The sequence below is a fragment of the Phascolarctos cinereus genome, unplaced genomic scaffold, assembly GCF_003287225.1.
Source record: "Phascolarctos cinereus isolate Bilbo 61053 unplaced genomic scaffold, phaCin_HiC Scaffold_4;HRSCAF=312, whole genome shotgun sequence".
Classification (NCBI taxonomy): Eukaryota; Metazoa; Chordata; class Mammalia; order Diprotodontia; family Phascolarctidae; genus Phascolarctos; species Phascolarctos cinereus.
In genome coordinates, this window is record NW_027555847.1 from 140,720,601 (window position 1) to 140,737,047 (window position 16,447).

General features: G+C 38.2%; 1 protein-coding gene across 2 annotated transcripts in view; it reads right to left on the reverse strand.

The window, feature by feature from the left end:
* LCMT1 (leucine carboxyl methyltransferase 1) overlaps positions 1 to 16,447 on the reverse strand; it is an 88,272-nt gene that overhangs the window by 26,042 nt on the left and 45,783 nt on the right. For both annotated transcript variants that reach the window (XM_020995556.2, XM_020995558.2), the window contains exon 6: positions 14,350 to 14,452. In XM_020995556.2, coding sequence (XP_020851215.1) covers positions 14,350 to 14,452 — 103 coding nt within the window. The remainder of the gene's footprint in view (positions 1 to 14,349; positions 14,453 to 16,447) is intronic.

A 16,447-nucleotide genomic window follows, 5' to 3' on the forward strand; every position in this document is an offset into this window, starting at 1 on the left:
AGGTATTTAAATGCCTACTGGACTGAACTCTGCTTGTATCAGCTTCAGATCTTCTCTCCACCTTCTGAACTGTCTTTGATCCTTGACCTTAGGACCAATCTTCCAGAATAACATTGGGATAGCTCATATCCTGAAATTGCTTGGGCCAACTTGGCCCTTAATTGCCAGTAAAATCTCATTCTATTATCTAATTATGTTAGTGACCCTGGATGCTCAATTTTATTGTCAGCAGAACACAAGTTATGGCAAGTTCTACTAGGTTGTAAAGTCTTCTAGCTTTCGGGTTTATATCTATTAACAGAGAGCGAACCTAGCCGAGTCTAGAGAAACCCATCTCTGTTGCAGGTTAGCCATCCAAGAATATTTCTGTTTGGTTTTGGTTATAGCTTCCCATAAAACTATCTACTATGGCACGGAGGGGTTTTGCTTTACACTGGGGAAGGCAGTGCACATATGGATAAAATCATGGATCCCTGAAATACTGAAGTCATCAAGTATGTTTATTCCACCTTAACCAGTTTTGAACATTTCCCTAGAAGTGTCACGATTCTGTTAGAAATTGCAGATGCAAGGGTCAGCTAGATGGTATAGTGGGTAGAGCACTGGCCCTGGATTCAGGAAGATCTGAGTTCAAATTTGGCCTCAGACACTTCACACTTACTAGTTGTGTGACCCTAGGCAAGTCACCTCACCCCACTGCCTCACAATAAAAAAAAAATTGCAGGTGCAATATGGAGTGGAGATCAGCATCAACAGACACAGTTCAACAAACCAAGGTTGGTTGGCCCAATTGGCCCAAGTTGCTCATTAGGAATAAGAACCATAAAAATCTTCCCATTTTTAGATGAAAATATGCATAGACTCATAGGATTTAATGCCCAAAGGTCTTTAGAGGCTATTTGGTCAACCCTCTAATTTTACAGATGAGGAAACTGAGGCCCAAAAAATGAAGTAACTTGTCCAACGTCACACAGGTATTAAGTAGCAATGCTAGGATTAGAAGCCAGGTGTTCTGTCTTTTGTTTCAAACCCAGTGCTCCTCCTTCTGTAATGAAGTACATCACAGCATAATCTAATGAATACATTTATGGTTATTACATATCCAAAATTTAACCTAATATTAAACAATACAAGGTATGCATGTTCACACAAACAAAAGACTTAAAATGTAAAAAGTCTCATTTTACTGTAGAAACCGAGGAAGAAAGCTAATTTAATTAAGTACTACATTAAACAATCACATGCCACTCTCCTTTCTTCCAGTTTTTTGTTTTAACCACACAAAGAACAGTGAGAGAGCTGGTTACAAAAAACCATAGAAGACCAATTCATGTCATCTCTCAATTTGAACAGGTGACAATGCAGAAGAGTGAGAGAATGGTAAGTGTTAGCTCTTCCACCCAGATTACACATTTGCTCCAGAGGGAATACGTAGGAAAGAGGGCAATAACGAACTCAGTGATTTCCCCTATGATCTGATTGAAGAAACCCCAATATTTATCTGGGTACAGACATTTACGGCTCCTTTACATAATCGAGGTCTTTCCAAGGCATCAGACTTGGTCTCTTAGGTCTTAAGTCATCTTAGGTCTCTTCGAGTCTAGGTCTAAGATCCTACGATCCTGAGACTGGATGCCTTGTCTCTTAAAGTCATATTTGCTGCCTATAAGGCTCTGGAATTACTGTTAAGAAATTTTTTTTATCAACATATTAAACACAAAGATCAATCAATAAATATTGAGAATAGGTATTTATAAGATGTTGCAGGTACTACAAAGAAGCATTAAATACAGGAGTCAAGAGGGGAAGGTGATAAATTCAATTTTATAGTGACAGGATAGCCAAATGTAAATGTCTAACGGACACTTGAAAATGCAAGACTAGAATTCAAGAGAGAGGTCAAAGCTGCAAATAAGGACTTGTGATTCAAATACATAATATCTATATAGGATTTTGTAATTTTCAAAACAGTTTCCTATCTATTATCTTACCTGAACCTAACAGCTTATGAAATAAATAGGGCTAGTTTTCCTTTTTAAGAATGAAGTGACTAAGGTTTCATTTTGTCTTTGTATTTCCAATGCCCAGTACATAGTAGCTTCCTAATTAACATCTGCTGAATTTAATTAAATATTAAGCAATGATTCAAAATCAGTTTTTTAAAAATCTGTAAAAACTATACCTACACTAAAGACCTACTCTTATCGTTCATTTTGAAACTTTGAATTTTAAATGCTTAGGGACTGAATCTGCAATTTCACTAATACATAGAACTCCCTAACAGGGAAATTCCGTCTACCAATGCAGGCCAGTACCTCCGCAGCTTACAGTCTGAGAGCGGCCTAGAGAACGAGAGTTTAAGCAACTTGCATGAACTGACAAAGAGATGGCAGCTGAATCTAGGTCTCCCACTAACAGCTTCCCTCCTGGCTCTCCATCCGTTACACACTGCCTCTTTTACATAGGTATTATTGCACTTTGCAATGTGGAAATTCTAGAGCTTATCTTCAGCTTAGATATCTTGGTATAATGAATCCAAGGCACTTATTTAGTAGACTCTTGAATCCTCTTCCTTGGATTCTAAGCATTTCTCCTATAATTAGTTATGGTTTTATGTTTGGAAAAAACGTTATTGTGCATATGCTGATATGCTGTCAGATTCAGTAGATGTGTTACATGGTTTGGCTGAATTGCTTTTTTCTTCATTTCTTTTTTAATCTTTGTTACAAGTGGCTCACTGGGTAGAAGAAAATAGGGATATAATCGGAAATGAAAGCAATCATGGCAATGAAGCATTGTTTTTTAAATGCACAGAAGGAATTTTAGATAATCAGGAAAGAGTTTGGAAGTAATGTGCTGAATTTAATATATACTTTAAAAAACCAAAGTATGTAATGAGATTCATGGTTTCTATACAATACTTTTTTATTCTTTGCATAAAGTATATAAAGTACAATAGGCAGCTAGGTGGTGCAGTGGATAGAGCACTGGCCCAGGAGTCAAAAAGCCTTGAATTCAAATCCAGCCTCAGACACTTAACTATCTGATCTTAAGCAAGTCGTTTAAGTTTTCTCAGCCTCAGTTTACTCATTTTTAAAATGAGGATAATAATAGCACCAACCTTCGACGGCTGTTGTGAAGATTAAATGAGATAATATTTGTAAAGCACTTTGCAAACTTTAAAGCGCTATATAAATGTTAGCTATTATTATTGTTTGTGCTTATTGGTGTTTGTCAAGTTCAGAATAAAAATAATAAAAAATTTTTAAATAAAGAATACTATCTACCTCTTGACAGAAAGGTAAGTGACTAAATATGCAGAATGAGACACATTTCTGGACATGGCCAATATGAGAATTTATTTTGCATGATTATGTATATTTGTTGCAGGGGTTTTGTTTTGTTTTTTTTTTCAGTAGGGAAGAAAATAAGTGCTTGTTAGATAGCTGAAAAAAATTTTTTTTAATTTAGGTGATATAAAAACAAAAGAGACCAATAAATTTTTAAAGGAAAAAAGTTACAGACTGTAAGATTAGAGACAATCCTCCAACTTACTAACGGAATGAACAACATAACTATGTTATTTGGAATTCCTTCCAAACTCACGTTCCCACAGAAACGGTGCTGTACGTCGTCCTCAAAGGTCGCTCACCACATTCCAAAAAATCTCTGACATACAAAATACCCAAAGTCTTATCACCATGTTTCAATATTTCTACATTCAGTAAACATAAAATACATTCAGAATTCCAACTGGGGAATAAGGGACATGCCTCCCCCTTCTGGACAACAAGCAGAAATGTGACGATTGAGTCTCAAGTCACTGATGGAATAATGGGGTCAGATGGGAGATATGGATAATGACAGATAAACAATGGGGTCAGAAGGGAGAAAAGTGATGAGGGGACAAAACAGGGGCTCTATGGTAAGTTGCTGCAGGAGTGAGACATCCATCCAGGTTAGTCTGTTGTGTTCCTCTCCTTTTTCACATCCAGGACTCTGACACAAAGGACTAATAGCTGCAGAGTAAGACAGAAGGTAAAAAATATCTAAACAGAGGAAGGGGGAGAAAATTTAGAATCAAAATATTATAGAAGTGAATGCTGAAAACTAAAAACAAATAAATAAAAAATTTTTTAAACAGTACTAATTGTGGAGAAAGAACACATAAGTGAGATATATATTAGCAAACACAAAAGTAAATTCTTATTAATTCTCTTCTATTATGATACTAAAATATTTCACAAAAAATTACTTTTATTCACCTAATTCCCTTTAAAGTTCCATCAAAGGAACAGGCGTATCACTCTGCATGTACTATAGGAAGGCTCTGGTTCAGTGGACTGCAAGGCTCCTCCTATATGGCCCTAGTATACATGAAACTGAAAAGCTTTAACACAAGCAAAATTATGGCAAATAGATTAAGAAGGGAAGTAACTGACTGTGAAAATTTTTTTATTACAAATACAAAGGTGTGATATCCAAGATGTATATGCAACTGACAAACATGTAAAACCAAAAACCATTCACCTAAAAAGAAGTGATCAAAGAACGTGAATAACAAGTTCTCAAAAGACATACAAACTATTAATGACATTAAAGAATGCTGCAAATCACTAATAATAACAGAAACACAAATCAAAACAACTAAGAAGTTTCACCTCAACCAATAAATTGGCTAAGATTATGAAAAAACAAGAACATTGAAGGAGATCTCACAAGACAGGCACACTTTAAAGTTGAAAAAGCTGAGAGTTCTTACAACCATTCTGAAAAGCAATTTGGAATTACAGAAATAAGGTGATTAAAATGCCCCTAACTTTTAAAACCTGATATCCCAATGCTGGGCACAAACCTTAAAGAGCCCAATAATAAAAAGACAGACTCCCTATATGCCAAATGCTCACAGCAATATTTTTTGTGATATCAAAAAACTGGAAACAAAGTAGATGATCATGGAAGGGCTACAGCAGGGGTGAGGAATCTGTGACCTCAAGGCCACATGTGGCCGTCAAGGCCCTCAAGTGTGGCCCTTTGACTGAATCCAAACTTCACAGAACAAATCCCCTTAAAAAGAGGATTTGTTCTGTAAAACTTGGACTCAGTTAGAGGGCTGCACCCAACGACCTAGAACACACTGGCCTCAAGGCCACAGCTTCCCCACCCCTGGCTAAAGAAATTGTGTTACATGAATGTAATGGAATATTTCTGTTCTACAGGAAATAATGAGCATGATGAATATGAAGAAGCATGGGAAAACTTACATAAATTGATCTAAAGAAGTGGAGCCAGGAAAACAATAAGCCGATGACAATGTGAATGAAAACAATTACCACAAAACAAACAAAACTGAATGTTTCAAAATCATAAAAAATAAGCTTGATTCCAGAGAAGAGATATGAAAATACACTCCCCTACCCCCTCCTTTGAAGAGGATGAGGAGGCCCAAGGGTACAGAATACTGCACGTGACGCCAGATTTTTTTGGATGTGTTAGATCAATTTTGCTGATTTTTTTTTCTTTCCTTCCTCTTTGTCTTTCTTTATAAAAAAGTTCTTTGTTACAAGAGGTGAGGGAGAGGGGGGAAGAGAGAACCCAGAGTAAAATCTAAGCAACATAAAAACAAAGGATAGCAATAAATCAAAAATTATATCCTGATAAGTAAGCAGTTAAAAGAGTTCTCAAAAAAAAAAACAACAATCAACAACCATATGAAGAATGTTTCAAATCACTAACAGTAAGAAATGCAAGTCAAAATAACTGAGGTTAACTGCCATTTAGCAAAATGGCAGAGAAAGAAAAAAATGATGGGACCAGCTGATGGTAGAAAGATGGGCACACAGAAAACTATGTATTATTTTTATTTCTTTGTTTTCCTCCAGTCTTAGAACCACACATGGGAGTATTACAGATACTTCAGAAAAGATATGAATCATTTGCTACTGCTTATTTCCCAAATGGGCCATGGAAGAAGTTTGATATCTAAATTATCAGCTGGAAAAACCTCAGCTGACATAAAGAAACAACATGGTACAGCGAAAAGAGTTCAGAAGACTTGAGTTCTTCCCCTAAACTTTACTTTAAGTAATTACTTCCCTTCTCTTAGTTTTTTCATCTGTAAAGAGTTGAACTAGATGGAAGCAATTAAGAAAAGAACAGATAACCCCTTGGGATGCTATCATCTAAATTAGGAATAAAGGATTTTAAAGCTGGACATCTGGTGCTATCCACTCACTTTACAGGTAAGGAAAATGAGGTGCTAAGAACAGAAATAATTTCCCCAAACTTATAGATCACTTGCCTGGTAAGGTTAGGTGGCTTACACCTGGTCCCTCACAGTGAACAGGTTTATACATTTCCTTGCACCAGAATACACCATCACGTGCGAAGGCAAGACCAACTCTATGCTCTGTCATCAAACCATTTGAAAAAATGCCACTACTTTAGCTACTCATTATCACAGAAGGCCCACAGAGATGAGGGCTGTAAATGCCACCAAGGCTCCTACTCATCCTTTCTAAATCCCTGAACCTTAGAAGATGAGGCCCTAATCTAGGCCCTCTCAGAGATCTGATGTGAAGGCATCCCTGACCCAGAATCTACTGTCATGTGTGTAAGCAGTATCTATTCCATCCACCCTGTTTCACTGAAGAGTGTGAGAAACACCACCTCAGTCCTAAATAATCATCAAACACATAAACATCATGTTTTTCACTATCAAGAACCCCAGCTGAACCAGCACCTTAGAGACCAGGTCTGACCTTGAGCTGAAAGTGCATTCCAGTTACTAATCTGCTGGGGTATTTTTGTTATCACTTGTCATTTTGAAATCAAGCAAAGGATATAGAATCAAATGAAACTTTAAAGAAGCATCTGGGGACTCCATTACCAGATATTTAACAGCCCAGATACCTGAACTGACCAACGAGGCTCACCAAAGGTGTTTATCATTTTCACAGCGGATAGCCTACGTAAGTTCCAAATAGTGAGATTTCCCTACCAACAGTGAACTTCTTCAGATGCTCCTGTTTGGGAATAGAATTATACCAATTGTATCAAGCCTAAAAATATATAACATATCCTTAATGATTAACTAAACAATTCATGACAGGCATTTAAATAGCCAGCCTTATATATCTGAGGCAGGTACGATAAATGGACAGCAAGTAAGGTCCAGAAATTAACAGGAAGAAGAGAATAATTTATATCGCATCTGGGAAGTGAAGAGTGCTTTGAACAATGCCACGCTGGCTGTTGGCTCAACAAGTCACCATTTAAACCCATCAGTGCTACCCAGTTTTCATCACACACCATCGGCATTATTCTCAGCTCCTCTCTTTCCTTCATCCCATATATCCGATCAGCTGCCAAATCTCGTTGCTTCTTCTTCCACAATATCTCCTGCACACAAGTCCTTATTTTTACTCACAGCTACACTTAGTTCAGACCCTCATTACCTCTTGCTTACGTTATTGCAGTGGCCTCTTAATTGGTCTCCCTCCCCTGCTGCCAAAGATATCTGGCAGATCTGATCGTGTCACTTTCTTACTCAATTTACTCCAGCAGCTCTGGAGAGCCTCTAGGATCAAACGTAAATTCCTCTGTTTACCTTTTGAAGTTCTTCACAGTAAGGTCTCAACTGTACAGAACCATACCGTTCATGGGGTTTTCTTGGCAAAGACACTGCAGTGGGCTGCAATGTCATTCTCCAGTGGATTAAGGCAAAACAGGAGCTGAGTGACTTAAAGCTAGCAAGTATCCGACGCTGAATTTCACCTTGGGTCTTCCTGACTCCAGGTCCACTGCTCTATCTACTAAGCCACCCAGACGCCTGAAGTAGAATTTTCTGAGTTCTGGATTCACAGTCTTGTGGTGGTGTTGGTTAGCCTTTTTAGTCATGTCCAAGTCTTTTGGGGTTTTCTTGGCAAAAATAGTGTAGTAGTCTGCCATTCCCTTCTCCAGCTCATTTTGCAGATGAGGAAACTGGGGCAACCTGGTTAAGTGATTTGTCCAGGGTCACACAGCTAGTAAGTATCTGAGGCCAGATCTGAAATAGGTCTTCCTGACTCTGGGCCTGGCATTCTATCCACTGTGCCATCCTAGCTGCCTCCCTTCTCAAACTATCTTGTATTTAATTACTCTGTATTTAGTTTCTTTATACTTATTCTGTAACTACTTAAATATCTACTTGCTGTCTTCAATGTTGAAGCAGGCTTTTTGAAAGTAAAAATTATTTTAAGTCATTGAATTGACATACCCAGAGCCTAGTACAGTGCCTGACACATAGTAGGTACTTAAAAACTGTTAATTAGTTTATTAAATGCAATGGAATATTAATAAACTAAAAGTAAAAATATTAATAATTCAGAGAAACTTGGAAGATATGCATAAACTAGCAGAGAATGAAGTAAGCATCCCTGGTTAAGTGAACAATTTATAGAATAGCCACAAAACTTAAGAGAAAACAAGCCTGAAAGACATCACAACTCTGATCAATGCAGGGACCAAGCTTGACTTCAGAAGACTGATAGTAAAAGAATGTCCCTCCTCTTGGCAAAGAAGAGATGCCTACAACTGAATAAACATTGTTAAGACACTGACAGGGTTTTGGTTTGTTTAACAAAGCTTCCTTGCTGCAAGGGAGAGTTTTAATTTTATTTTTTAAAGAATTCAAGTATCAAGTCACTCAATGAGCAAGAGAGATAGATACAAGGTGGTCACAAAGCCTACACTGTATTTCCAATGATAATCTACACATAATAATTTATGAAAAAGATTATCATAGAAGAAATATATGATCCAAAAAGGAGGTAGATCAAGGCATGCGTTAAGAATAAGAGATAAAAGGCAAAGTACTCTAGGACTTGTGCCCATAAAATATTAAAAAAGCCTAGATGAAAGCCTCCAAAACATTAAGATAGTAGTAATAATAATAATAATAATAATAATAATAATAATAATAATAATAATGATGATGATGATAGCATTTATACAGCATCTACTATGTGCCAGGCACCATGCTAAGTGCTTTACAAATACTATTTTATTTGAGTCTGACAATAACCCTGAGAGGCAGGTGCTATTATTATTTCCATTTTACTGTTAAGGTAATTGAGACAAATGTTAAACAACTTGGTCAGAGTTACACAGCGAGTATCTGAGGCCATATTTGAGTTCAGTTTTTTGACTCCAGGCCCAGCATTCAATCCACTGTGATACCAGTGGCTCTAGTTTATCCTTCGTTCAGAAGTTATAGAAAAACACAGACAACATCACATAAAATGAAAAGGGCTCGATGGACTAATCTGCATTAATGAGATTATAGAGCTATTTAAGAATAACCTCAGATAGAACCTTCTTGCTAATAAGGCAAACCTTTTATTCTCCCATGAGCAACCATCACAATGCTTGCACATTCTCTTTCCCCAAATCTCCTACGGTATTCCCTCCTCAAATCCCTCAGATCAGTCCAGGTTCCAACTTTACTGAGAAAAGGCCAACCACGCACTCCTTCTTCTCCCCTATTTTATTCTCTCCTCCTTTGTTACAATCTCGGAGGAGGACACAGTCCTTCTCTTTGACAAGGCCTACACCTCTAACTGTGTCCTTGATCCTATCTCTTCCCATCTCTAGGAATTTGTTCTTTTTCATCTTCAATCTTTCCTTATCTATTGGCCTCTGCCTACAAATACTCCTAGATTTCCCCCATCTTAAAAAGTCTTTTCTTGATACTATGATCCCTTCAAGATATCAAGACACAGCTTTCCTCCCTTTCACAGTTGAACTCATATTTCTTCACTCACTGCCCCCTTTTTCACTTCCTACTCATCTTTCAATTGCTTGCAATATGGCTTCTGATTCTATAACTTGACTCAAATTTCTCAGATTACAAATCATTTCTTAATTAAACCTGAATGTCTTTTCTCAGTCCCCCTCTTCTTTAACCTCTGCAGTTTTAACACCTTTGACCATCGCCTCTTCCTAGAAACGCTCTCATCTCTCTTGAGTATACTGTGCTCAACAGGTTCTACTGCCTATCCTATCACCCCGTCTCAGTCTCCCATACTAAATTATTATCCATCTCTCACAGTCTAGGCATGGGAATTTCCTGAGACTCAATCTCTCTTCTTTGGGAACCTCATCAGTTCCCGTGGTTTTAATGATCATTTTTATGCAGCAAACAGGGATCTCAATTTTGTCTTTTTATCAAAATGAGTACTTCATAAATGCTTATCACAAACCTGGTTGACTATAGATAAATCCCAAACTTATCCATCTAGCACCAATCTCTTTCCATAACTCCAGTCCCACATCATCAATTGCCTGCTAGTACTTCCATATGGCATCCTCTTGGCAGCCCAAACTCAACACTTCTGAAACAGAACTTATCTTCTCTCCTCCTCCCTGCCCCCTCCAAATCTATCTATCCTCCAAATTTTACTGTTCCTGTTGAAAGGCATCACCCAGCCTCTAGTTTTATGGCCATTCTTCATTTTTCCCTGATCTTCCATCAGTTTTCTAGCCTTGCTGATTCTGCTTTCACAACTCCTGTAGGGGTCCCTTCTCTCCACTCATGTGGCCACTCCCCTCACTCAGGCTGTCATCACCTCTCCCCTAGATTTCTACAAGAACACTCTAATTATCTCCTTACTTCTAGTCTTGTTCTAATCTAATCCATACTCTACACTGCTTCCAAAATAATCACCACATGGTCATAAACATTTCACTGACTTGCCCCAAATACTTCAGTGGTTCTCTAATGCCTCTAGAATAAAATATGAACTCCTTAGCTTGGCATTTCAAGCACTCTATAATTACACTCTAACCTACTTCTATTCTCCCTGTCTCCAGTCTCTCCCTTCTCCAATCCATTCTCCAGTCAGTTGCCCAGGTCTGACTGGGCCAAACCCCTATTACATAAACTCTAGTGACTACCTATTACAGGATCATTGGATCACAGATTTAGAGCTAGAAGGGACCATATATGTCATCAAGTCATTTACAGATGAGAAAAATGAAGAACGGAGAGGTTAAGTAACTAGCCCAGGGTCACACAGCAAATGTCTAAGGCTGAATTCAAACTGAGGTCTTCCTGACTCCAAGTCCAACATTCTATTCACCACTCTAAGCAGCCTCTCAGAATCAAATATTAATTCAGTCAATAAGCATCATGGGTACAAAGAAAGGCAAGCCAGTGCCTGCCCTCAGGCAGCTCACAATCCAATAGAAGAGACAATATGCAAACAATGATGCATAAACCAGTTATAAAGAAGATAAATGGAAAATGATTAATAAAGGAAATGCATTAGAGTTAAGAGGGATTAGGAAAGCCCTCCCATAGAAGATGAGATTTTAGCTGGAACTTAAAGGAAGCCAAGGTAGCCATGAGGTCAAGATGAGAAGGAAGAACATTTCAGGCATGGAGGACAGCCAGAGAAAATGCCAGAAGCCCAGAGATGGAGTGTCTTGTTTAGGAAACAGCAAGAAAGCCAATGTCATGAGGAATGAGGAGAACACGGAGGGGTATAAGGTATAAGAAGACCGGAAGCTGTGTGGGCATAGGGAGAGAAGAGGGCTTGGTTATAAAGGGATCCAAACAGAAGATTTTGAATTTCATTCTGGAAATGATAGGGAGCCACTGCAATTTATTGCATGGCAGAAGGGGTGGTGCTGACATAATCGGATCTGAATTTTAGTGGCTGAATGGAGGATGGACTGCAGTGGGTAGAGACCTGTGGCAGGCAGACCAACTAGTGGGCTACTGCCTGTCCAGACATGAGGTGATGAGGACTTGGACCAAGGTGATGGTGATATCAGAAGAGAAGGGGACATATCTAAGACATGTTACAAAGGTGAAATCAATAGCCTTTACAACAGATTGGATATGGGGGATGAGAGATAATGAGGACTTGTGGTATTTACATGCCAAATTCCTCTATTTGGCATCTAATGTCTTTCCCAATTCAGTCCTATCCTCTTTCCAGGCTTATGACACATTATCCCCTTCATGCACCCTACAATCCAGCCAAACTGGCTTTCTCCTTATTCCTCACACATAAAATGTCATCTCCTGAATCCCTTTGTCCTGGTTGTTCCCCATCCCTGGAATGTACCACCTCCCTCACCTCTAACTCTTAGAGTCCCTAGATTCTTTATAGGCTTAGTTCAAGCACCACCTTCCTCCACATAAAGCCTCTTCCTGATCCCCTCAGCCTGTAGTGTCTTCCCCTTTATATTACTTAGTATTGATTTTACATATCTATATTGCCTGCTTCACATATGAAATGTGATCCTCCTTGGGGTGCAGGGATGGTTTTGTTTTTGTCTTTATATTCCTAGCACCTGGCACAGTGTTTTATACACAGAGCACTCAGTAAATACCTGCTGATTGATTTATTTTAGTGCACACGTTTCAGCCAAGCATGCTTACTACCTGTTGCTGGAATTTAGCATTCCACCCCCCATATTCACACCTTTGCATAACCTGTCTTATTTTCCTTCACAGTTCAGTTCAGGTGCTGTCTCCACTAACAAGTCTTTCCTAATGTCCACCCCCACCCCACCCCCAGCTATACTCTCTCCTTCCTAAACTCATCTATGGCTATGATATATCCTTCAGAAGCATGTATCCTCTGAGGGAAGCAACTGTTTCATTTTTGTCCTTGATCAAAGTTTCACAGAGGAGTGGGCATTTCAAATGGGCTTTAAAAGTGTTAGAAAGGCAAAACAGAGAAAACACTCCAGATATCAGGGGAAATCAGTGTTTCATTTCTGTCTTTGAATCCCTAGTGCCTAGCATAGTGCTTTGCATGTCATGGTCAGGACTGATGCTTTTACTGGTTTAAGGTACTCCCACAGAGGAAACTCCCTCTACTAGTGTGGATGGACAACTGTTGTGTGATTCACAGAATCTCAGAGAGCTGATCAGGGCACTGAGTGGCAATGAGTGACACACACAGGGCCACAACAACAGTGTACATCAGAGATATAAGCCAGATCTTCCTGACTGCGAGATTGGCTTTCTAACCACTTATAGCATACCGCCTCTCTCTTGGCATACAACAGGTGTTTAAACAAACTTTTGATGAACTGAACTGGTTATAGGTAGTAAGTGTCAGAGTCAGGTCACAGTCAAGGTAGGACTAAGCTAGACAAACTCTGAAGTCCCTTCCAACTCTAAGACTCCACAATTCTATGTCATTGTCTCTTTAAAGTCTAAAGTTGCATGACCAAGATAAACTATGAAAAACACAGCTTCTACCCTTGGTGGAGGTGATTCAACCATTTTGGAGAGCAATTTGGAACTATGCCCAAAGGGCCAAAAACTACCACTGCCTACCACTGCTAGGTCTGTATCCCGAAGAGATCATAAAAATGGGAAAAGGACCCACATGGACAAAAATATTTATAGCAGTCTTTCTGCGGTGGCAAAGAACTAGAAATTGAGGGGATACCCATCAACTGGGGAATGGCTGAACAAGTTGTGGTATATGAATGTAATGGAATACTATTGTGCTATAAGAAATGGTGAGCAGGCAGACTTCAGAAAAACCTGGAAAGACTTTTATGGACTGATGCTGAGTGAAGCGAGCAGAACCAGGAGAATGTTGTACACAGTTAACAGCCACATTGTGCGATGACTAACACTGACAGACTTGGCTCTTCTCAGCAATGCAAGGATCTAAGACAACTCCAAAAGACTCACAATGCTATCCAATTCCAGAGAAAGAACAATGGAGTCTGAATGCAGATCAAAGCATACTATTTGCTCTCCTTTTCTTTTGTGGTCTTGGTTTTTTGCTTCATTCTCATGGTTCCTCCCATTAGTTCTAATTCTTCTTTACACCATGACTAACAGGAAAATATGCTTACTATGAATTAGTAGAGCCTAAATCAGATTGCATGCCAACTTGGGGAGGGGGCAGAAGAGGGAGGGGGAGAAAATTTAAAACTCAAAATCTTATGGAAGTGAATGTTGAAAACTAAAAATAAATAAATAATTTTTGAAAACATAACTTATAAACCGTAACATCATTAAAAGCAATGTAAGAATGTTTCAGGTGGATGTAATCTGATCAAAGTGAAAAGGGCAGGCTAATCAAAATAAAAATAATCAGCAAGTATTACTAACTATAAGGATAAAATGTTGGCTATATTGAAGAAGGTGCTATATTCTGAATTCAAGTCATTTCTTTAATTCTTAAAGTTTCAAATTCTTCCACTTAAAAACAGTGATAGTGATCACTGAAATAAAAACATGACATCATAATCATACTGTACTTCTACTCCCAATTTTACTTCTTAGCATAACTCTACAAAATACATATGAGGTTAAAGAAAAAGTCTCACTGTGTATTCATGTTACATTTCTTTAGTTTCTCTTCCAGGCTGTGTAAGTCTCTGAGATCTGCTCCCACAATGGCAAATCTATTTGAATCCAAGACATGTCCATCTGCAAACAGAAAAAGGTATAACAATGCAACTTTTTCTCTAAAGTAGTGAGATATTTTTCAAAAGATATATATTTTTTAATTTTAAAAGCCCTTCAATCTCCTAAACGTATATCTTTTCCAAGAGTCTTGTATGGTAAACAGGTAATCCCTCCAATGTGAACCACGGTTGTATAAGAAATTACCTATGTTAGGATTCTTCTCCTTATAAAATTCGTGAAATCATATATATGTTAAAAATAATTTATTTGCCACAATTTTTTTAAAACAAAAATAGACTTATATGTTCTATTTTGCTTCAAAATTTCCCCTACCCACTTTATTTTATTTTTTTTTAGGTAACTGGGGTTAAGTGACTTGCCCAGGGTCACACAGCTAGTAAGTGTCAAGTGTCTGGTCTGAGGCTGGATTTGAACTCAGGTCCTCCTGACTTCAGGGACTGTGCTCTATCCACTGCACCACCTAACTGCCCCACCCCTACCCTCTTTTATCCCATGGTTATTTCAGACCATCACAATCACTACCCTAGAGCTATTTCAACCACCAGAAAGCAACACAAACCACACAGAGCTCCAGGAGAAGCAACACAATATACAACATTAACATCTGTGGGAGTGACATTACATGGGTTCAAGGAACCTGATGTATGAAATGGTTTTGTTTGTTTCACAGGTCTCCCTTTTAATCTAGATTATCATTTGCTTTCTTCCAAAGGGATTTCAGGGTATGGATCAGGAGTGAAGCAAAAAAATTCATTACAAACTAGCCTTGTGGTAGGAAGATGGGGAAGAGGAGACTGGTGTCATAATATAACAGGAATCTATACTGAACAAAAAAAGGATGGGATTTGCAGCCTATATATGACCTATCCAATACTGTCCTGGCCTATGCAACTCTATATGTATATATGTATGTATGTATGCATGCATGTATGCATGTATGTATGTATGTGTATGTGTGTGCATTCATTCCAAACTTCTTGTACTAAGAGAAATACATTTTAATTATAAATGTGCTTTGAGAATTTAGAAATAGATTTTTCTGTTTCTTACAAAAGTTTCAAAATATACATTTTAATTGTGACATGTGTACACAAAATTCCAAGAGGCTCTTTAGAGGAAGGGACCTAGGGGGCAACTAGGTGGCACAGTGGATAGAGCTCCGGCCTCGGAGTCGGGAGGACCTGAGTTCAAATCTGACCTCAGACACTTGACACTTACTAGCTGTGTGACCTTGGGCAACTCATTCAACCCCAATTGCCTCACCAAAAAGCAAAAAAAAAAAAAAAGTTTAGGGGGCAACTAGGTGGCACAGTGGATAGAGCACTGGCCCTGAAGTCAGGTGGAGCTGAGTTCAAATCCAGCCTCAGACCAAACACTTGACAGTTAATAGCTGTGTGACCCTGGGCAAGTCACTTAACCCCAACTGCCCAAAAAAACCAACAAAAAAAACATAGAGGAAGGGACCTAGTCTTATTCAATGTTTATATTTTACCCACAAACTAGTATCTTACCTTTGTGTTTCACCCTGCAGAAAGTAACTTAATAAATGTTTGATAAATAAACAACTAAATAACCTAAAGGAATATAAACTCTTAAAACTATGAAAATACATTTCATTGATTTGTTCTTAATAGTTGTTTAAAATTTGCCACTCATAGGAACAAATTCGAAGAAGAAAAAAAAACACTCTTTAACAGATAAACTTATGACAACTATCTCTGTAGCTACTAATCCTAAATCCCCGTGCTAACTTGAGTCTCCCTGGAAATGTATCCATAATAAACTCTACTTTTGACTCTTAGTTGACAGGCCATGGCAAAAATACCAACTTGTATATTAGAATCAGCTGACTTTCTCATTTTATTAGAATGAGAAGTTTGGTTTTGATTCTTCACAGATCAAACATACAAAAGGACCAAACCAAAATGGTTCAAACAAATTTGTAGCTTTTATTGTAAAAGTTGATGATAGATTTTTTTGCTACATATTCCCTTA